The 24,118-nt window shown below is 40.7% G+C and overlaps 2 protein-coding genes across 9 annotated transcripts in view; one reads left to right on the forward strand and one right to left on the reverse strand.

Moving 5' to 3' along the window:
- Positions 1-24,118, reverse strand: part of LOC134288989 (uncharacterized protein K02A2.6-like) — a 309,084-nt gene that overhangs the window by 200,153 nt on the left and 84,813 nt on the right. The window lies entirely within an intron of this gene.
- LOC109622136 (sex determination protein fruitless) overlaps positions 1-24,118 on the forward strand; it is a 640,213-nt gene that overhangs the window by 183,889 nt on the left and 432,206 nt on the right. Inside the window, exon 4 of one of the 8 annotated variants that reach the window (XM_062854950.1) lies at positions 1-22,951. The exons of the other annotated variants lie outside the window; for them this stretch is intronic. Coding sequence (XP_062710934.1) covers positions 1-1,971 — 1,971 coding nt within the window. The 3' untranslated portion in view covers positions 1,972-22,951. Of the gene's footprint in view, positions 22,952-24,118 lie in introns of those variants that run through there. 8 annotated transcript variants of the gene reach the window in all.

Genomic DNA, 24,118 nt, shown 5'->3' on the forward strand with positions numbered 1-24,118 from the left:
GTGCTGTCGTCGGTGATAGCGAGGAGGATACAAACCCACTGCGATGCCAACAACGTGATGACCGAAGAACAAAAAGGGTGTCGCAAAAACACGCAAGGCTGCAAAGATCAGGTCATTATAGATGCAGTCATTGTGGGTCAAGCCACCGATAAGCAGAGGAACCTGAGCATGGCGTACATCGACTGCAAGAAGGCGTACGACTCAGTGCCGCACTCGTACCTTCTTAAGGTAATGCAGTTGTACAAGGTAGACGGGAACGTCATCAGGCTGATGCAACACGCGATGGGGATGTGGAGCACGTCCCTACAAATCACCGACGGAACAGCTGTGTTGCGGTCCAGAACTCTCAGCATCAGGAGGGGTATATTTCAAGGCGATACCTTCAGTCCGCTATGGTTCTGCCTTGTAATGAACCCCCTCAGCAGAGCACTCAACCAATGCAACTATGGCTACCAACTGAAAAGTGGGGGAAGGAGTACAAGAATAACCCACACCTTCTTTATGGACGACCTGAAGCTGTTTGCGGAATCAGTACAGAGGCTGCATCAACTGTTGCAGCTTGTGACGGTGTTCAGCAACGACATCCGGATGGAGTTTGGAATTGACAAATGTCGGTCAGTCCATCTTCGCCGGGGTCAAGTAGTGGACGCCAGCTGTTTCCGCGTCAACGAACAGGAGGAGATTCGGAATATGGTTGAAGGCGAAGTGTACAAGTACCTCGGCTTCCTGCAACTTAGAGGTATTCGCCACACAGCGATCAAGAAGGAACTGCAGGACAAGTTCTTGCATCGTGTCAACTGTGTTCTGAGGAGCTTTCTGTCAGCCCTCAACAAGGTGAATGCGATCAACACGTTTGCTGTGTCCCTGTTGACCTACAGCTTTGGGGTGGTAAAGTGGACCAAGACTGACCTCGAGGCGTTAGAACGAGCAGTACGAGTGGCGTTCTCCAAGCACCGCATGCGCCATCCAAAGTCGTCCATTGAGAGAGTCACCCTGCCACGCGCAGTAGGAGGAAGAGGCGTCACCGATATCCAGGCACTATGTGTCTCCCAGATCCAGCAGCTGCGGGCATATTTCGTAGAAAGCCAGAACCGTCACGAAATGTACCGCACTGTATGTGAAGCTGACCACGGTTACAGCGCCCTGCATCTGGCGCAGGAGGATTATCAGCTGAACTGCGACATCAAGACCGTAGACGAGATGATCGTAACGTGGAAGCAAAAGGAGTTGCATGGGACGCACCCCCATCAACTGGAACTCGAGCACATCGATAAGGCGGCGTCAAACGCGTGGCTGGTGCGGGGTGACCTATTCTCAGAAACAGAAGGTTTCATGGTAGCCATCCAGGACCGGGTAATTGCGACGAAGAACTATCGGCGGTACATATTGCACGAGGACGTGGAGGACCGTTGTAGGAAGTGTAATTCAGTAGGAGAAACGATCAAGCATGTCGTTGCAGGCTGTTCAGTGTTAGCTGGATCAGCTTACCTCGATCGTCACAACAAAGTTGCCAAGATTGTGCACCAACAGCTTGCTTTAAAGCACAACTTGGTCGACAGATTTGTACCCTACTACAAGTACCAGCCGGACCCGGTTCTGGAAAATAGTTGCATAAAGCTGTACTGGGATCGCGAGATCATTACGGACGCCCTCATTCGTGCCAACCGGCCTGACATTGTGGTTTTCGACAAAAGGATGAAGCGAATAACTCTCATCGACATCGCTGTACCGTTAGACCATAACGTCCAATCAACCAAGTACCACGACCTAGCGGAGGAGTTGAAGCAGATGTGGCACCTGGAGGACGTCCGTATAGTTCCGGTTGTCCTCTCGGCAACCGGAGTTGTCCCTAAATCTCTCCTGAGGTCCCTAGACGAGCTGGAATTGAAGAAGGACCTGAACAGCATCCTGAAAGCGGTGATTCTTGGAACCTGTAGTATAGTTAGGCGGTTCCTGAATCATCACAACTGAAAGTACATCCAAAAGCAGACTCGTTAGGATAAGCTAAAAACCCGGCTAATGAGATCCACAGAGCCTAATCCCTTTTGGCATTCCGATTGCCCGGGGTAGGTGAAAGTTTCCAGCAATTTTTGCTGAGAAGTGCCAAAACTCTATAATAATAATAATAATAATAATAATAATAATAATAATAATAATATGTACCGCACTGTATGTGAAGCTGACCACGGCTACAGCGCCCTGCATCTGGCGCAGGAGGATTATCAGCTGAACTGCGACATCAAGACCGTAGACGAGATGATCGTAACGTGGAAGCAAAAGGAGTTGCATGGGACGCACCCCCATCAACTGGAACTCGAGCACATCGATAAGGCGGCGTCAAACGCGTGGCTGGTGCGGGGTAACCCGTTCTCAGAAACAGAAGGTTTCATGATAGCCATCCAGCACCGGGTAATTGCGACGAAGAACTATCGGCGGTACATATTGCACGAGGACGTGGAGGACCGTTGTAGGAAGTGTAATTCAGTAGGAGAAACGATCGAGCATGTCGTTGCAGGCTGTTCAGTGTTAGCTGGATCAGCTTACCTCGATCGTCACAACGAAGTTGCCAAGAATGTGCACCAACAGCTTGCTTTAAAGCACAACTTGGTCGACAGATTTGTACCCTACTACAAGTACCAGCCGGACCCGGTTCTGGAAAATAGTTGCATAAAGCTGTACTGGGATCGCGAGATCATTACGGACGTCCTCATTCGTGCCAACCGGCCTGACATTGTGGTTTTCGACAAAAGGATGAAGCGAGTAACCCTCATCGACATCGCTGTACCGTTAGACCATAATGTCCAATCAACGTTCTCCGGCAAGATAACCAAGTACCACGACCTAGCGGAGGAGTTGAAGCAGATGTGGCACCTGGAGGACGTCCGTATTCGCCTTGATGGAGGCTCTCTGAGAGAATGCGCTGTGCGTGAAAACATTTTTTTTTTAACATGGGAAAGGATAGGAGCTGCATTTTCAAATGCTTATAATTCTTTATCGAAATTTTTTTAAGCAAAACGTTCTTAATGTTATCGAATGAGATTTTGATAAGCTATATTATAGACATAACATTGTGATTTAAAAACTTTTTGTCTAAAACCAGTTATAGTGTAGCTAATTGAAAGTATATTGCAAAACATTAACACTTTTTTCAATCTAAAGTCCCTAAAATATTTTAGAAGCATTTAAAAATGCAGCCCCTATCCTTTCCCATGTTAAAAAAAAATTGTTTTCACGCACAGCGCAATTCTCTCAGAGAGCCTCCGTCAAGGCGAATAGTTCCGGTTGTCCTCTCGGCAACCGGAGTTGTCCCTAAATCTCTCCTGAGCTCCCTAGACGAGCTGGAATTGAAGAAGGACCTGAACAGCATCCTGAAAGCGGTGATTCTTGGACAGGGGCGTACAATTTCGTTTCAATGATACACTTTCATGCAACATTTGAATGAGTCACTTCAAGTGTTTCATACATTTTTCTAATGACTCGGTCGTTAAAAAAAACTTTTCCACTCATCGTAGCACTCGGTAGTCTCCCACCCGGTAGTCTCCCACCCGGTCGCATTGCTTGTGCTTCACCCGTCAGAGCATTAGTGTCTCACTGGTGCGCGCTAGTCTCTCAATGGTTACGGGCGCCGGTTAATTGGATTTAAGTGGTCGAATTTGTTATCCTCTTTCATAAAACATAATTATCATTCTATTGGCGTGCACCACTATTTAAAAATGTGGTTTAAATAGTGTTTTTAGCATGTTGAAGTATTTCAATGACTCATAAATGAAACGAAAATCCAAGTGTATCATCTCATGTTTCATACACACTTGTTTCTGTAGCAGCAACGAACGAGTGTGTTGCTGGGTGAGAGATGAAGCATCACAGCAGTCCGTTCGCATGGGAAACGATTTGCTACAGTCGTCGTACGTCATGTTTTCCTTTCGAAATTGCACGACCCTGGTTAGGCGGTTCCTGAATCATCACAACTGAAAGTACATCCAAAAGCAGACTCATTAGGATAAGCTAAAAAACCGGCTAATGAGATCCACAGAGCCTAATCCCCTATGGCATTCCGATTGACCGGGGTAGGTGAAAGTTTCCAGCAATTTTTGCTGAGAAGTGCCAAAACTCTATAATAATAATAATAATAATAATATAACTGTATTCTGGTAGTCTGTTGTTCGTCAATTTATGTATAAGCAAAAGAACATTGAAAATTATACGCTGTTTAACAGACTGCCACTGCAGTGTGTCCAACATAGTCCGGATGGGGGTACATTAACTACAATTTAAGCTAACTTTCCTGTTGCCAAGTAGAGCGCTCAAGTAAAATTTCACCTTTTTCCGTAAGTGATTTTGACATTTGTTTAACTGACAGCATTTTAACGAATCTTTGCTGTAAGATGGATGTAAATAAAAGGACACCAGGTTGTTTACGATTTGGACTTAGAGAAATTTCGTTCGTTTCCTCTGGAAATGTTTTTGAAATTGAAATGTACTTTTTCGAGCGCCTGTGGGGAAAATGATTTATAACTTTTGGGTGGACTTCTGGGGAAAATCCAGATAGTGAGATTCCAACGGAATTGTTAAGCTTTCCAAGGAAAATAATGATTAGAGACATTGCGCTAGGATTCTGGTTGAACTTTTAATGGTATTACAGCGGGAACTATGGATATATACTAATTATGAATTCTGCAATTTAGGGGTTGGGACTACGGTGGAAGGAATCTACGAAGGAATTCCTGGAGGTATCTCCGAAGAAATTACTGCAGGAATCTTTGGAGGAATTCTTGGAAGAATCTCCGGAAAAATTCCCGGAGGAATCTCCTGAAGAATTTCCGGAGGAATCTCCGGAAGAATTTCCTGAGGAATCTCCGGAAGAATTTCCGGGGGAATCTCCGAAAAATTCCCGGGGAAGCCCTGCAGGAATTCTGGAAAAATTGTGCGGGAATTTTAGAGGTAATTTTAGATGAGTTCCTGGGAAACTTCTGGAGGAATTTCTTGGAAACTCATTGGGGACTTCCCAAAGAATTTCTGCAGGAATTCCCGGGGAACTCCTACAAGAATTCACGGGGAACTCATGGATATACTCCCGGTGAACTCATGAAGGAATTAACTGAGAACTTCTGAGGCATTCCCGGGGAACGCCCGAAAGTTTTATCGAGAATTTCCTGGAGGAAGCACCTGAGAATTCTGGATGATTTCTTGGGGAATCACTGGAGGAATTTCCGGAACACTCCTTGAGGAATTTCCGGGGAGCTCCTACGGGAATATCCGGGAAACTCCGGAGGAATTCCTGATAATCTCCTGAAGGAAGAACTTGATGAGAACTTATGGGAATTCCCGTGAACTCCTGGGGCACATTCCAGAGAAATTATCGGGGAACTTCTAAAAGAAATCTTCTAGGAATTTTCGAGAACTGGGAAACCTCAAATTTCTTTCGATAGAGCAAGACAGATCAAGAGCAATACTACAGATGCTCACATAATTCCTTGCTTAATTCCCTTCTTCCAGGAAGCAAACATATTCACCGAACTGAAGTTGTTTTAAAATTAACAGCAGGAAATCCATGCTCATTTTGTTTTGCCGAAGCGGCATACTCGCGGATTTTTTAAAGAACATACCGCAGTGCTTTCGCATTCCGTTAGCGGCCCCATTGTGTTTCCCGCTTCAAAATCATGTTGTTTCTTAAATTCTTTCATTGTCAAATATTTGACCCTGTGTACTACAGGCCTAAAGTGCCCCGCACAATGCATACGTTTGCGTGTGCGTGACAGTAGTTTGACATATTTCACATGGGAAAACTGTCAAAAAAAACGCAAACCTCGACGGAACGGACGCTATGTGTTCCAGGCTTAAGGCCCCTGTGTACTAACAGCTCAATGCACGCTGATGTCTTTGGTTCAAAAGAAGAAACAAAAAATAAAGAGAAATGTCACTTTTACTTACGGAATAATACATCGACATATTATTCCGTACGGAAAATCAACAACATGACTGACAGCATCGCATAATAGTGCCATCTGTTGGCAAATCTTTCTGGCTGCGAATTACTCATCAACTGCGAGCGCTCAAGTAATTTAGATTGCAAAAGTTTTACGTGACCATTACTTGTCCTATATTTTTACATAGTACTTACCAGGTGGAAACTAGCCATAATTAACCCTCGAGCAGTCGCGTCTTTGACTACCTGGAGCAACGCCCCGCTCACGCTGTGTACCACATGCGAGCATTTTTCATGGTGCGTGTACTCAGTACACGACGCGACCGCTCCCGGGTTAATAACTTCTTCATAATCCCGCCCTTATTCAGCCTCAAGTATGGGATTGAAGAAGGGCAACTGATTGTCTCGGAGAAACACAAGGTCCACCACGCTATTGCTTCGGTTTGCACAGTAAGGGCAAATACTGTGGAGGGTGCCCTGGTACTCCACAGGCTCCGTTTGCGATAAGACCACCCTAACCATTCATTCCTAGACACTGTAAGCGTAAAGCCGCATAACACCTTGAATTAGGGGTCACCTGATTAGTGGACTCCTACCACTGGAACAGGCGGTCCGTAGCAGTGAAGAGAATTGTCAGACAAAAGATAAATAAAACAAGCAAGGGAACGTCCATAAATTTCGTCACGCCAAATTTGCTGATGTTCAACCCCCCTCCCCCCTATGTCACACACTTTTTGTGTGAGGACTCGAAAAATTTTCTATGGGTCGTCACACTTTGCTGAACCCCCCTCCCCTCAGAGCGTGACGTAATTTATGGACGCTCCCCAACAAACAAGGCGCGACGATTACTCTTCTTCCCTACTGGTAACAGATAATGACATTATCTCAAAAACTTGTTGCAGACAAAACGGAAGCTGAATTTGTTGCGTATTTTTCAACTCGTGAATAATCAATTATTATACAAACCCAAAGTCGAAACTGTTTGATGGTAGATCTTCAGCAGAGTTGCAGTGTTTACCAACTCGAAGTTACCGTTCGAAAATCGCAATGCAAGGCTGAAAAATCTCTAAACTCGTGGTGAACGATGTTTATTTTATTATTTTCAAGTTGGGACAAACTTATGTCGCATTGCACAGTGGGGAAAAAAATGGTATAAAACGCGAATAAATTCAATATCTCTGCTCGGAGTGGATGGATTCGAATGAATTTTTGACACAAATTGTAAAAATCTCTACAGTTCCAGATAAGGAGGGTGTCATTCGCCGCACGATGCTGGTTTACCCCACTCTCTCTATAACACACCTTTTTGAGAAAATCCTCATCTATTCCCGATTGGCGCGCAAAATAAATGACTTATTCAACTCGTATTTGTGTAAAAACTTCCTTAGTATCGGGAATTTAACATAGGGTTGGTCCTGCTCTTATCGATTGCGTTCAACTCCGGCCGGAGATATATGTGAAATTTCAAAGAAATAGGGGATATCGGGGTTATTTGAAGATATTTCAATTTTTAAGGCCGTGCGGTGAGCCAAATCAGCTCCATTCGATAATACGGAAGTTTTTACACAAACACGACTTAAATAAACCATTTTTTTCCGCACTTCAGGAATTTTCGAAAAAGGTGAAAATTGAGAGTGTGGGGCAAAACGAGCTAAATACATTGACTTCCAGCATCGTGCGGCGAATGACACTCTCCTTATCTGCAACTATAGAGAATTTTACAGTTTGTGTCAAAAATTCATTCAAATCCATTCGCGTTTTATACCTATTGTTCCCATTGTGCATTGGGTGGATTGTCGCAACAAATACAGGTTGCGACATTGTCATTATTGTTGCGCGATGGTTGAATTTTGATACACTTGTCCGTACTGCTATTCTTAGCCAGTTGAACTAACCGCTACCGACACTGCACAGCTATCTAGGCTGATCGGGAAAAGAAGTTAATATTGGTGATCAACTTCATACGGGCCCGAAAAGCCGGATCGATTTCTCTTCAACGAGTTTCTCTTTGGTTAATTACTCGACCTGCAAAGCATTTTTGCTTGTTTTTGTTGTTTTAAATGCTAGTCCTAGTCGTCCTTCACCGAAACACACCGAGAGATCATTCGAATATTAGTCGTGTTTCCCGGAATAATCCAAAGAGAAAATCGATCATTTTAGATACGCCCGTATGATACTAAACGCGAGAATTGTTTTTTTTTTTCAAAATTTTCTAAAAGCTTAGCTTAGCTTAGACTGACTGCACATATCTATGGTTGCTACTCCGTGATTGACCCGAAACAATGCCAGTTGCACAATGAATCAACTGAATAGTTGACTGGGAGTGGTCAACATTCTCACTGTGCAACCTTCAGAGGCTCTCTTTAACGGTACAATAACGGCGCCGGCCACGTCCTTGCAGTCAGGTTGGAAGAGGGAAGAAATGATTGTAACAACCTTTGTAATGTGAAAGTCGGCGTTTACCGCACATCTCCACCAAAGGCTGCAGGAAGGTGCTTGGGTCGGGATTCATTTTGATAAGTAATATGACCTTTGATTCATAATGTCTACCGGAGTGCCGCGTTATTGTTCGCTTCACGCAGAAAGCAAACCATCGATCACCCACGTCGGGTGGTGGTCCCTCAATATTTATTACAAACGATGTTACACAATTTACAACATAACATGTGTCGCCATTGCACTAAAAGCCAGAATCACAATCTAGCGGAACTAAATTAATTACTCCAAAACGAAGCATTTCCGACACATGGTGTCTTCGACAAAGTTTTTTGCCGTCAGCAGGGGCATCTATTGCTTAGAACGTAATAGTTCGCAACTCGTCCGCATAGGTGGCGCCACCATTTAACTTCTTTGTTTTACGTCCTAGAGACTTGGCGTCTTCAGCAAAGTTGTTTATTTTGGCAAAATAAACAACTCTTTCTTAGACGTCAAAATTCCACAGCCTACTGTTTTCGAGTTATTTAAAAAATAAAAACCAATCAATAAAAAAACAGTTTTTTAAGCTTATTTTGACATTTTTACTAGAACCCACGTGAGTTTAATTTTTTTCCTAATGCATGTGTGTCAAACCAAACACATTGTATGGGAATATGTTGAATATTATCATTAAAAACTCAAAATAAAAATACAAATTCGTAAAAATAGTGTGAATTTCAAGCCTTAATATCTCACAAAGCGCAAAAAATCGCAACTTCAAATTTTCAGCAAATACGAAGCAATACTAGGTGAACATACTGTAAAAAATTTGGAGAGGTATTTTTTGGTGTTTTTGAGATAATAGCTTTTTAGTAACAGTATAAATATAAGTAGTATCAGCATGTAACTTTTTACTGTTACACATTAGAGAGTTCATGTCTTCGAAAAAGTTGTTCATTTTGACTAAATAAACAACTCTTTCTTAGACGTCAAAATTCCATGGCCTACTGTTTTCGAATTATTGCATATAAATTAGATTATATTGAGAAAAAATGACAATTAAACACATTTTGATGCCATAGTATGAACTATTTTTATTGTTTTTACTTTTACGATACATAGTAAGTCATGAACATGTCAGTTTCGTGGAGCTACAGTTTCACAATCTTCGACCAACGTCCTTTCCATCCAGGAACAGATCCACGAGCTTTTGACAAGATATTTCGCGCTCTAAAATTTAAAAAGGTTGACAAAATTGGTTAAGCATAAAACATTTTGAAAAAGACATGCCAAAAATTAAAAGATATCTTGACCTATGCTGAAATAGTAAACTGACATTTGCTTGACCTACTATGTATCGTAAGAGTAAAAACAATAAAAAAAGTTCATAGTATTGTGTTTTAATATAAGTTTTTATCAATAAAATTTACTTTATATATAATATTTCGAAAACAGTAGGCCGTGGAATTTTGACGTCTAAGAAAGAGTTGTTTATTTAGTCAAAATGAACAACTTTTTTGAAGACATAAACTCTCTAATGTGTAGCAGTAAAAAGTTACATGCTGGCACTACTTATATTAATACTGTTACTAAAAAGCTATTATCTCAAAACACCAAAAAATACCTCTCCAAATTTTTGGCAGTATGGTCACCTAGTATTGCTTCGTATTTGCTGAAAATTTGAAGTTGCGATTTTTTGCGCTTTGTGAGATATTAAGGCTTGAAATTTACACTATTTTTTTAAATTTGTATTTTTATTTTGAGTTTTTAATGATAATATTCAACATATTCCCATACAATGTGTTTGGTTTGACACACATGCATTAGGAAAAAAATTAAACTCACATGGTTTCAAGTAAAAATGACAAAATAAGTTTAAAAAACTATTTTTTCATTGATTGGTTCATATTTTTTAAATAACTCGAAAACAGTAGGCTGTAGAATTTTGACGTCTGAGAAAGAGTTGTTTATTTTTCCAAAATAAACAACTTTGCCGAAGGAACCAAGTCTCTAGGATGTAAAACAAAGAAGTTAGATGGTGGCGTCACCTATGTGGAGGAGTTGCGAACTATTACGTTCTAATTCTAAGCAATAGATGCCCCTGCTGATGTCAAACAACTTTGCCGAAGACACCATGTGTCAGAAATGCTTCGTTTTGGAGTAATTAATTTAGTTCCGCTAGATTGCGATTCTGGCCCTTAGTGCATTGTTCGCTTCACGCGGTAAACAAGCAATCGATCACCTACGTCACTAAACACCCACGCATCTAGTGTTTTCGATTCCGCGCGCGAACAATAACGAACGAGATCAATTATGTTGAGTTACCCATGCAGGAGCGATGCATGCATAGCAACTCACAATAAATTCTTCAAATTATTCTTTCGGACACAAACACGAACACCATTAATTCATAGCTAAAATCTTCTCCAAATCATACGAATGCTACTTCGGATGGCGCAGCATCATCCAAATTCTCCGCGGAAAATCGCACGAAACGGGAGAACGAAAAAAACGTGACAATAAACGCGCCGTTATTGTTACGCGTGAGAGTCAAGCCTGGAACACATAGCGTCCGTTCCGTCGAGGTTTGCGTTTTTGTGGCAGTTTTCCAATGGAAAATGTGTCAAACTACTGTCACGTACACGCAAACGTATGCATTGTGTGGAGCACTTGAGCGTGTTCCAGTTTCTTTTTAATTTTTTAAAACGCCAAAAAGTATGTAATGCGTTCACAGCCCTTTGTAATTGCAGGTGTTCATTTTACCCTGAAACGACATGTTGGGTGGTAGTGCGTAATGAATTTTGTGAATTTATTGATCGATTGCAGAGAATTACAAAATTCCTAAAATAAAGGGCGACACGTTTGAATGTATACTTATGCTTAGTGTTAATGTTGTAGCTTACTGTAGTGTTTGCTACCACACAACAATATCGCAATCGGTTTGGGTGGGTCCTTCGTTCTAACGTAACGGTCTAGTCTGCTAATTTATAATGGATCAACTAGCAGTCTAACTGCACACAAATCTTGTTGTGTTATGAACGGAAGGCCTAATCGACCAGTAATAACTAGATTCAAGAGTATTCATTAGTTTAACATTACACGTTACTTGATTCTATCTCACCATTCACAGCTCGCTAGTAAGTATTTCGAGCTTCGAGTTCAACAAAGGCAAAAATGATGAGAAGTGGTTAGATCAGGCTGCAACATAGTATAGTAAGAAATATAAATTCGCCGAATTCACTTGGTTCATCCTCTGTCACTAAATACCTACGATCGTGTTATCAAATCTAATCCAAGTTTAACACTTTGTAGCCAAAAAAATAATACATATTTTGATAATAAACTTCTAATGAGCATCTAACACGCGTTTTCATAGATGATATCTGTCTCGCTATTATTCATCGGTGTTCAATTGTTCCTATCTTGTTTTGGCATTCCTCCTATTTGCGGGCACATCTACACTCAGAAATAAAAAAAAAGTCATTTATGACTATTTTTCATGCAAAGTGCAGGTTCGACTCGGTTCATGCATAAAATGACTAAAGCGCGAAAAGTTTAGCTGAACTAAAATCAGTTTAGTTTTATAATGACTACTTTTTAGATTTTTCCAACTACTTTCTAGTATTAAAAAACTTTTATGATTGACTTGTTTTAAAGCTAGTAATTATGTTATAAGTTAAAGACACCGTATTTTGAGATTATTTATTCTTAAAAACTACAAATCTTAAATTACATTATCTCTCTATAATATTGTCACGAAATATGGTGACCAGGTGCAGCTAAAGATGATTGACCACGGTTGCGCCAGCCGGTCGAGGAAAGCAAGAAGGAAAGCGTAGCACCGCGCATTTCAAACAGATATTGGGTCTGGGGCGTTGTCCGTGGCGATCTCAATCTGTCGGCTTTATTCTGAGATGAATAGAAAATATAGTTATTTACTAAAATTGATAAAAAAATGTTGAACATTTACTTACTTTTTCAACAGTTTCTTTTACACAACAAAACTTCGAAAGTTGGTGGGCCGGGTATAAGTTCTAAAACATATTCATTACTGGAAACTTAACGCAAGTTATTCATTACGTGGCTGAAATTCAGTTGCTCAATGCATAATTTTCAGCATTTGATATGCATAAATTGAATTTAGTTAGCAAATGTATAAAATAAAGTCATTCAGTGACTTTCCCGGTTTCTGAGTGTATACTAGTTGGTAGCTGTTGTTCAGCGTCGGGTACATTGAGCATAAGGGGCTCGACGGGCAGTAACGTAGCGCAACCCACACTCCCCCTCGTAATGCAGTCATCCTGAGCTGCATTGCTTCGAACACCTACGTCCAGCACGGCGAGCTTCACTGCGGGTCGTTCGTAAATACCACGGGAAGTCTGCACTGTGGCACTTCTCACCTGATGGTCTGGTCCTTGTTTTACTCCAATTACGCGGCCTTTTGGCCAGGTATTCCGAGGAAGGTTAGGATCTACGATGATAACGAGATCATTGATCCCGATAGGGTCCACGTTAGTGAACCATTTAGTTCTGCGGGTAATATACGGCAGATAGTCGCGTAGCCACTGTTTCCAAAACTGATTAGCTAAAGCTTGCAGGGTTGTTACAACAGCGCGGATTTCGCGAATTTTGCGGATTTCGCGATTTTCGCGGATTTGGCGCGGATTTACCCATAGAATTTGGCCCTCGCGCGGATTTGACGCGGATTTGATTTTTGTAATGTGCATTGAATTGAAAGATTATCGACACTTGATAATAAAATTATGAAATGTGTTTGTTGAAATTGCCAGGTTTGGATGTTCAAATGCATTTAGCATCACTGGTAGTCGATATATTTCAAACATATGTTAAACTAGCTGTCCCGGCAAACGTTGTCTTGCCAAGCTGTGGTGGTTTGACAACTGTAGAGCTCATAACGTCACCGCACTCTAGATTGGTTTCATTTCAATCATTTTGATTTTCTTCCCAGGTCATAAAAAATCTGCATTTTGTCTATTTTCTTACATTTTTAGTTCATTTTCCTAACTTTTTTTATATATAAACACAGCCACCATGAATACGAATCTAACCATGCAAGAGTTTTGTTGCCTCAAATACAATTCAAACTCATTTTTATATAGGGTAATTTTCCAATTGTTGCACGGCTAAAAACTCGCCTATTGTTATTCTTATGGGGTGTGCAATAATTGGCGAATTTTTAGCCGTGCAACAATTGGAAAATTACCCTATATGGGGCAGTGCATGAAATTATCTCCCTCTCTTTCACTCTCACAGAAATTTTGTAAACAACAAGGCCACGAAACGTCAAAATCCCATACAAAATCAAATCAGTGCAGTTCCCTATAGGGCACTGCATTGTTTTGATTTCGTATAGGATTTTGACGTTTCTTGGCCTTGTTGTTTACAAAATTTCTGTAAGAGTGAAAGAGAAGGAAAGAATTACATGCAGTGCCCTATAGAGACTAGCTGTCTCCGGCAAACTTTGCAATGCCTACTGCGTTTTATGACGTTTCAAGTCCAAGTCACAAAGCCGACGGGAATTGGACGTTTCGTTCACGAGTTATGCGTGGTCCTACGTATGCCATGAGCCTCTGTACGAATTTGCCCTGTCCTGCTCACTACCACAGAAAATTTGAAAACACCGCGCACAGTAAAAGTCACATTTGACTTTTACTGTGCGAACTGAGTGTGTGTAGTGACGGCTCAGCAGCCGGAGGCCAGATTTGCGCGCGCGTTGCCTTCGGTATTCCGATTTAGTTTTTTTCCATTTGCATTTTGCGCTTTTTGATCCGATTGATGGCAGAGGAAGAAGACCCGGCTTCAGTCAGTGTGTGTAGTGACGTCTCTCCAACTGGAGGCAGGATTCGCGCGCGCGTTGCCTTCGGTGCTCAGATTTTTTTTTTTTTTTTCATTGCTGCCAAGGCTTGTCCTGTCTCGCTCAGTCCCACCTACCAGCATGTACTTTGTCTTAGCCGCATTCACCACCAGTCCGACCTTTGCTGCTTCACGTTTCAGGCGGGTGTACTGTTCTGCCACCGTTCCAAATGTCCTAGCAATAATATCCATGTCATCCGCAAAACATACAAATTGGCTGGATTTCGTGAAGATCGTACCCCAGCTGTTGAGCCCGGCTCGTCGCATAACACCTTCCAGGGCGATGTTGAATAGTAGGCAGGAAAGTCCATCACCTTGTCGTAGTTCCCGTCGAGATTCAAATGAACTGGATAGTTCACCCGAAATCCTTACGCTGTTCTGCACACCGTCCATCGTTGCTCTTATCAGTCTAGTCAGCTTCCCGGGAAAGCTGTTCTCGTCCATAATTTTCCATAGCTCTGTGCGGTCGATACTGTCGTATGCCGCTTTGAAGTCGATGAACAGGTGATGCGTTGGGACCTGGTATTCACGGCATTTCTGGAGGATTTGCCGTACGGTGAAGATCTGGTCCGTTGTCGACCGGCCGTCGATGAATGGTAACTGGGAAGTTACCACCACGAACTCATTTACTTTAGGTGAAAGACGACGGAAGATGATCTGGGATAGCACTTTGTAGGCGGCATTCAAAATGGTGATCGCTCGAAAGTTCTCACACATTAACTTGTCGCCTTTCTTGTGGATGGGACAGATTATCCCTTCCTACTCCAGAACCTACTCTAGGAATTACTCCAGGATTTCCTCAAGAAATGTCTCTAGAACTTCCTCCAAGAATTTCTTCGGTTAACTTTCCAGGAATTCCTCCCGGAATTATCTCAGGTACAGTATTCCTTATAGAGTTACTACAGGGATTCCAGGAATAGCTCCAGAAACTCCGTTAGAATTTACTCCAAGAATTCCTCAAGGTAGGATGTCATCCAGGAGTTTCTGTAGGAATTCTTGGAAAAAAATTTGAACGGATTCTTGATTGAAATCTTAGAAGAATTCTTGGGGGAGCTCCCGTAGCAGTTTCTGGAATAATTTCTGGAGGATTTTCAGGGAGAATTCTGGAGTGATTTTTGGGGAAGATCCTATTGGAATTTCTGGAGGATTTCCTGGGAGAAGTCCTAGAGAAAATTATTTAGGAATTCCTCCCAGACTTCCGCCAAGAATTGCTTCAAGAATCCCTCCATGAATTTCTCCAAAAATCCCTCGAACAGTTCTATCTGGGATTTTGAAGGAATTTATTCAGGAATTACTTTACAAACTCCTCCAGCAATTCCTTCACAAATTCTTCCAAGAATTTCTCCATGAATTCCACCAGGAAATCCTCCAAAAATAACTTTTGAGATAGCTCCAGGGATTCCTCCTTGAATTCCTCCAGGTATTCCTGAAAAAAAAAATATGAAGCGCTTCCCAGAGGAATCCCTGGAGTAGCTCTTTAAGGAGTTCCTGTACCTGAGATAATTCCGGGAGGAATTCCTGGAAGATTAACCGAAGGAATTCTTGGATGAAATTCTAGAGACATTTCTTGAGGAAATCCTGGAGTAATTCCTAGAGTAGGTTCTGGAAAAGTTTTTGGAGAAAGCCTTGAAGTAATTCATGGAGAAATTCTTAGAGTGTTTCTGAGAGGAATTTCTGGGGGCCTTCCTGGAAAAATCCTTGGGGAATTTCTAAAATAAAACCTTGAGAAATTTCGGGAAGAATTTCAGGACGAATTCCTGGAGATATTCGTAAGCAATATCTGGAGGAATTCCTGAAATAATTCTTGAAGGAATTCCTAAAAGATTTGAGCCACTTCTGAAGCAATTCTTTAAAGAATTTCTGAAAAAAATCTTGAAGCATTTTCATGAGGTATTTCTAAAAGGAATTCTGGAAAAATTCCGGAAGGATTTTTTTTGACGAATTCCTGGAGTCATTCAAAGAGAAATTATGGGAATTCTTGGATTGTTTTCAGGAGGAATTATTGACGTCTTTCCTGGAGGAGTTCCTGGATAAATATCGGAAAGAACTCGAGCAGGAATCCTTGGAGTAGATCCTAGAGGAATTCTTTGTAGACACTTGCGAGGAAAGTATTTCCTTGTAGACACTTGCGTGCGCAGCCTTTTCTTTTTTCTTGCTCGTTCATTCTGTTGAACGCAAGAAAGAGCGAGATAAAAGAGGGGAAAAATGCCGTCTCTATTATCTGTTTCTTTCCGTGTTTGTTTACGAGAGTGAGTGAGACAAAAGAAAAAGCTGCGCACGCTAGAGCTTGTAGAATTCCTGGAGGATTTTTTTGAGGATATTCTGAAGAAGTTTCTGGAAAAAAAATCCCGTAGGAATCCCTGAAGTCATTCCTGGAGCAATTCCTGGAGGATTTCCTAGAGTTATTCCTGAAGCAATTCTTGGAGTAATTAATGGAGTATTTCCTGGAAGACTTTATGGAAGAATTCCTGAAGGAATTCTTGGAGGAATTTTTGGAGGAATTTCTGGAGAAGTTCGTGGATGAATTCCTGGAGTAATTCCTGGTGGAATTCCTGGAGAAATTCGTGGAGTATTTTCTGGAGAAATTCCTGGAGGAATGCCTGGATGAATTTCTGGTGGATATTCTGTAGGAATTCCTAGAAGATTTATTTAACGAATCACTGGCGAAATTCTTAGAGGAATTGCTGGGGGAATTCTTGGAGGAATTTCTAGACGATTTCCTGGAAGAAATTCAGGAAGGAAATCTGGAGGAATCTCTAAAGAATTTTCTGGAGCATTTACTGGAGAAATTTATGAAAGAATCACTGGAGGAATTCTCGGGAAAAAAATTGGAGGACATCTTGCAGTAGTTTCTGAATAAACACCTGTAGGAATCCTGTAGGAATATCTGGAGAAATTCTTGGAGTTATGCCTGGAGTATTTCCAAGAAGACTTCCTGGAAAAATACCTGATGAAATTTCTGGAGGTATTCCTTGAGGAATTTCCAGAGAAATTCCTGGAGGAACTCCTGGAGTAGTACCTGAAGTAATTTCTGGAGGAATTGCTGGAATAATTTCTGGAGGAAATCCATGCAATTCTTGGAGAAATGCATGGAGTACTTTCTGGAGAAAGTTTTGAAGAAATCCCTGTAGAAATTCCTAGAGGAATTCTGTGAGGAATTACTGAAAGATTTCCTGAATGAATTTCTTGATGATTTCCTGGGAGAATTTCTGGAAGGAATTCTAGAGGAATCCTTGGAGGAATCTCTAGAGAATCTCCTGCAGCAATTACAGGAGGAATTTATGGTGGAATCCCAGGAGGAATTCCTGTATGAACCCTTGAAGGAATTCCTGGAAGCATCTCTGGATGATTTACGGGGGAATTCCTTGAAGGAATCCCATGAGGATTTTCTGGAGGAATCCCTGCAGTATTTCCTGGTAGAATTTTGGGTGAATTCCTGCATGAACTCATGGAGGAATAACTGGAAGAATTCTTGGGGGACACCGTGGAAAAATTTGTAGAGAAATCGTCAGAGGAATTCCTAGATGAATCCTTGCAGGAATTCGTAGAGAAAGTCTTGGAGCAATTTATTAAAAAAATGTTCTGTGAAATCCCTGGAAGAATTCCTGATGGAATCCCTTCTACAATTCCTGAAGAGAAATTCCTGTAGGAATTTCGAGATGAATTTTTGGGGTTATTCCTGGAAGAATTTTTAGTTGACATCGTGGAGGATTTTTTGGAGGAATCCCTTGAGGTAGTCCTGGTGGTATTAATGCAGGAATTTCTGGAGAAATCCCTTGAGTGCTTCAGTAATTTTAGGGAAAAATCCTGAAGAGAAGCATGCATTATTGCTGGCGAACTCACTGATCAGCTCCTGCATTAATTTGCAGAGTTATAATGGAGAAATTCCCAGTAAAATCCTAGGGGGATTCTACGACAAATGCTGGAGGAATTCTTGGGCTAATTCTAAAGAAATTCCCTTAGTATTTTTGGGGGTGCCCTGGAGGAATGCCTGGGGAGCTCCTGGACTCACTCTCAGGAACTTCAGGAGGGCTTCCCGTTGAACTGAAAATAAATAAACTGTGGGAAACTACTCCTGGAGGAATTTCTGGAGAAAAAATCTAAACCAGTTCTTGAAAGTATTCCAGAAGAAATTTTAGTAGAACTCCAGGACAAAAACCCAGACGGAGTAGCTGGAGAAATGCCAGGAAGGACTCCTAGATGAATCTCATTAGAGGTTTTCCAGAAAGAACTACGGGAGAATCCCAGAAAGCACTCCAAGGGAAATCATGAAAAAGCTGGAGGAATCCCAGATTCCTGTAGAAATTACAAAAGAAAGTTCTTGATGAATGTACATCACACACCGGTGAGCATTGTGTGCAGTGAGAATGAAGCGACAAAAGCCCTATCGAGTCTCGGCCGCGGCCCCGGCCCGGACCCAGTCCCGGCCCGTAGGTTTGAATATCCCTTAAAACGGTGCCATCCAGCGGTATGATCGAGTGGGTGTGGGTGTATGCATGCCATGGCATCTAGGCGAATTGAATCTTCACCCAAAGAAAAGGATGCCTTGAGATTGATTCATAAACATTGCGCGCAATTTGCCGTTCACTGTTGCCTCTGTCAAACGATGACCGCCAATGCGACGCTGGACTTCGTTGCCATGCGCACGACGACCAACAGCAAGCAAACGTGTAGGGTTGCCAGACAGTATTGCAATAAAAACATTGATTTATTTCACAAAATTTTGAATTCAAGATTGTGACAAAACTATGAAAGATACAATGTTGCTACAAAGGACAGTTTGGTAGCGTATCAAAAAATGAATGTTTTGCAGAAGAAAATTTCTCACATTTATCACGTTTTTCACGAGTAAACTATCAAAAAAGGTGAAAAAGGGGTACATTTTTAGGCACTTTTTACATAAAAGTCAAAATTTCTGCACTTAAATGACTTTTTATCATTTACCTGTCCAAAGAGCATTAAAAGACAAAGCTTTAAGCTTTCTATCCATGCGCTAAGATTGATGATATGGTTCATAGTTTCTTAGTTAGAGGTGTTTAAAGATGGGGTAATTTAATAACACTAATTTTTGAATAACTCACTTAGCAGTGATTTCCGGACCTACCTGTAGAACAATTTTTTGCTGCAAATATTGTCTACTTTCACCTCCTTTCGGGTGTAACACAAATTACCAGTCACCCTGTATAAAGAAAGACTCTCGAGGCGAAAATCGCACTCAAAAACCCGAAATAATCATCGGCTCTTTTTTCGTTCCTCTCTTCCTCGCTCAGTTTTTATTGCCTCTCTGTTTGGGGTTCGTTCGCTCCCTCGCGACGAGGCAGAAGCAAAACACCGCTCTAGAGCTTGTTGCAAAACTCTTTTGTTTTCGAGGAGGATTATCAAGCCTGCGCCATATGCAGCGGCAGCTGCATCCCACACCAGTCTCACTTTTCCCGGTTTGTTGGGATTTATTACCGGGAATATGGGTAGATACCACTCCCGGGATTGTCGTGCGTTTATTTCATCATTCGTCAACCTTCGAACGTATCCTTTACTCATATAGTCGGCCATTTTCGTTCTTACTGTATCCGAAAACGTTTTGTCACGTTGCATACCATCAGGGTACCAGATTCCGCTCATCTAAGGCCAGTTTCGCAGAAAAACATCATCTGTTGAATGACTGTTAAGCCAATTTGTAATGTTTTTTCATTTTATGTTAGTTCAATCTAAATACAATCAGATACAAATCAAGACTTATGTAGAACTTTTCATAAAAGTATGATTTTTTTACGGGATGGTAACATAAGGCTGAATTTCAAAAGGCTGAATGCACATAAGGCTGAATACAAAAGGCTGAAACTATGGATATGTAACAAAAGGCTGAAATTACAAAAGGCTGAAATAACAAAAGGCTGAAAACATGGCAAATTCCAAAACTTGATATATGCATAATAACTCTATAGAATCTGAGCTGAGGATTTAATGATTTAAAAGATGGTATTACACAAGGTATTATATTTTCCGGAATACTATCCCCCGGAGTGGCATTTGCCGAATCGTCGTTCCCGTTGGTGCTGTGTCATTATGCCGAAGGATATCAGGCCTCAAATGCCACTAAGGCGAATGGGTTATAATGATTTTAATGCTAAGGAGGTTTACTAGGCAGCCTAGTTGAATAGTTAAATTATGATCTATGCATTTACCTCGAAAGAACAGCCTTTCTAAAAAAGCGGGAAAAATCTCTGATGGAAGAGTAAGTATTGTAGCCGCAAATAGTACAGTATAACGACCAAGCGGAAAGGTTTGATGATAATATCTGCATACTAATAACTCTCCCGTGAGTGATTTTTCCTTCTATTAAAAATAGGCTGTTCTTTTGAGGTATTTGCATATATTCAGTGTTGGCATTCTTACCAATGTGTAAAATGCAGCGAGCTTCTGCGTGCGCATATTCCTTAAAAACGATTCATCGGAGATTTCCCCTTCTTTTGAACAAAGGCTGTTCTTACTGTGTTTGAATGTTATAGCTGCATCTTTTCTTTATCAAAGGTTTTCCTTCTTTTAAAATGTTGAAAGAATTATAATTTAAGTTCAGGTGTTGAAGCTGCTTACTTTTTACCAGATGTTTCTCCTTCTTATAAAATAGGCTATTCTTTTAAGCAGTATTGTATTCGAACAGAACGTGAGCCAAAAATCAACTGAACACTTTAAATTTTTTGGTCGACAAAGCATTGAACTTGCCTGTCTGAGCTTTTGCTGCTTAAGAGCGCCCGCTCGGTTCCCATTCGACTTTGAGTTCACATGCGCTTATCTTCATCAATAAATCCTATGTGTCTTCTTTCCTAGGACTAGAACCTTGTGCCGCATCTACATGTTTGGACGTTATTATGTTATGTCACAGGGAAATGCATCATAGATCCTTTGGTACGACATTGTGGTCTAGGATATTGAAATACAGCTCCAGGAATTTAGATTTTTCGAAACACACGATGGTCGGACTGGTTCACTCTTCAATAAAAGGAGATTGAATTACAAGAGATTGCCAAAATTAGGGCCCATATAGCCGAGGCGGTAAACGCACGGGTATTCAGCATGACCATGCTAAGGGTGACGGGTTCGATTCCCGGTCGGTCCAGGATCTTTTCGTAAAGGAAATTTCCTTGACTTCCTTGGGCATAGAGTATCTTCGTGCCTGCCACACGATATACACATGCAAAATGGTCATTGGCAGAGGAAGCTCTCAGTTAAAAACTGTGGAAGTGCTCATAGAACACTAAGCTGAGAAGCAGGCTTTGTCCCAGTGAGGACGTTACGCCAAGAAGAAGAAGAAGAAGAAGAAGAAGATTGCCAAAATTGAAGGGTTAAATGGCGCAAATATGACCATTTTAGTACCGTCGATGGGGGTGACAATGGGTCTGGGGGGTGAGATTGGGTCAAAACGGAGAAACATAAAATTTGAAACAGCTCATCAACTATGGCTAATTTATATTGAAAACTTTATATTATTTTAAAGAGAAGATGTTTTTACACGTCATGATGCAGAAAAAGATGTTTAGCAATAATCGTTTTATGTTTAAATTGTGGCTAAACTTATATGATGAAACTACTAGTAAATCACTCTGAAAAAATTTCTCCTTCGCAATGTTTCACACAAGCACCTAACCATACATTTTCTTATAAGTAGTTAGCTGTAGGTATTACCTGCTTGATGCAACGAAAAAAGTGAGCTGTCAATGCACTTTTTATATAAAAATTCAATATTGTCGACCCTATGTCTAAATATTAAAAAAGGGGGTGAGATTGGGTCAAGCAAGTTATCGAGTGCACATAACCTTAACTAAAAATTCAACTTGTTATTCAGTCCCCATTTGATGTTAGAGTGGTGCCATGTTTACCGTATCTTCGTAAAGGTACGCTTTTTTTCGAAAATATGTCGCAGAAGTGTCAAGCGAGTGTGTTCATACGTTTAGTGCCTAAAATCATTTACAACAATAAACATGGACATGGACAGCTCCTCTAATCATCATCTAACGTTAAGTGTACTGCAATATCGTAAGCTCACAAAATAGACTTAAAAACGTTCTTCTTCTTCACTTACTTTTGAAATTTTAAGGAAATATCCTGAAACTACCAGACAGTAGTGGGATTTAGGAAATACAGGGGCTATAAAACCGGTAACATAGTACAATGTCGGAAAGTGAATGAACGTCGAATTTTGGTTTGGTTAAACATTTCTCATGCAATCTTTCAATGCGTCCCTCCCTCATTGTAATCCCCCCCTCCTCTCGTGGAGGTTGAAACTTTAAATGAGGATGATTATGGTGACTAAAAATGGCGATACAACATACAAACGTTATTTTATCAAATTTCAACAACTTTTTCGGTTGTATTAGCCCTTTTAGGTGGATTAATCATCTTATAAAATTTCAAAAGTTTTTTTTAGTCATGGTTATATTGTTTTTTAAGTAGGCTTACTAGATATGATCAATAAAATTAACTTATATTCATAGATAGGCGATTTCGAATACTTTGACCCATTCTCACCCCCTCTAAGGGGTGAGATTGGGTCAATTTTCAATCATTTGTAGTTTAGTAAGCAATTCATATAATGTAATACTTTCTTGCTAAACTATCAATACCACATAGAAGAGTATACATACCAAATAAAAAGTTATTCCGACTTCAATTGCATTTGTTATTTAACAAACAATCTTTGAGTATCCTTTTTTGACCCATTCTCACCCCCAACGACGGTATCACAGATACCAGGGTAACATGTTAGTCAGCATGCTACGGGTTCAGTCCTTTCCAGTTCATGCCGCGTTCAATTTGCATGTTCAAATATATTTGATCGCAGTGTGCCGAGTATGAACTTCAATGCAAATTGAACGCATTCACATTGCAGTGCTGCAATTCGGTTCTGAATTCTTATGCGCACAACATTGGGGGAAATAGTTTCTGTCGATATGTGATGCTAATAAACCTGTTTAGTCACCCGGAGTTCCTTGAGAAACTTAATCAGGAATGGCCAACTGATGGACCGACGATCAGACTCTATTGGTTTAGGCAATTTTATGATTTTCGATAATTCATGCCAATAACTCCGTTACTGTATTGTATTAAATCATATGATTGGAAATCCGGATTTTCCAAAACCCATGTTGACTGGACTGGTACGCTCAGATATGGTTTCAATAGCAGAAGAATTTCTGAATCTAATGAGCTAAAAATGTTTGAAATTTGTGGAAACATGGTGGAGGTATGGCCATTTCAGTTTCGCGGATTTCGCTAGTGTTCAATTTAGAGCTCGCACGCGTTATAAATTTACATAGAACTGAACAAAGTTCAAACATTTTTGAGCAACAGTTAGGTACAATAATTTTTGCCTTAACTACCGCTTATTACCCGAATTACCCGAACAATTGTTTACATCTAAGACTCATTCAACCTAGTTTCCCAGTTGACACACATAATACTTCAAACGAGTGGAAATAAATTGTTGGCGAAATCCTTTGTCAATTTGAGCTAAAATAGTTTAGTATTAGCGGGGTATTGGCCGATATGATACTGAAGAAAGTACAATAACATAGACATTATGATACCGAAATCCATAAGATTATGTTCCACTTGAATGTCTTTTCATCAGTTAGAGTTAGCTCACGTGACCAGATGTCCATTCGATGAAATCGATTGAATGCCATATACTTCCTCTTCCGTAAAATGGGTTTTGACCAAATGACCGTTTGATCAAATGTACTTTCGAGCAAAGATTCTTTTGTTTCCTATGATCATTTTCAAGTCCAGTCAAATGTTTATCAAAGACCAATAGATTAGCCATAAATGTCCAAAATGTCATTTCATTCGATTCTCTACAACTTTCAAAACTTTTCAACATGTTGATATCTTTCAGCCTTTTGATATCTT

Source organism: Aedes albopictus, chromosome 2 (genome assembly GCF_035046485.1).
Source record: "Aedes albopictus strain Foshan chromosome 2, AalbF5, whole genome shotgun sequence".
Lineage (NCBI taxonomy): Eukaryota > Metazoa > Arthropoda > Insecta > Diptera > Culicidae > Aedes > Aedes albopictus.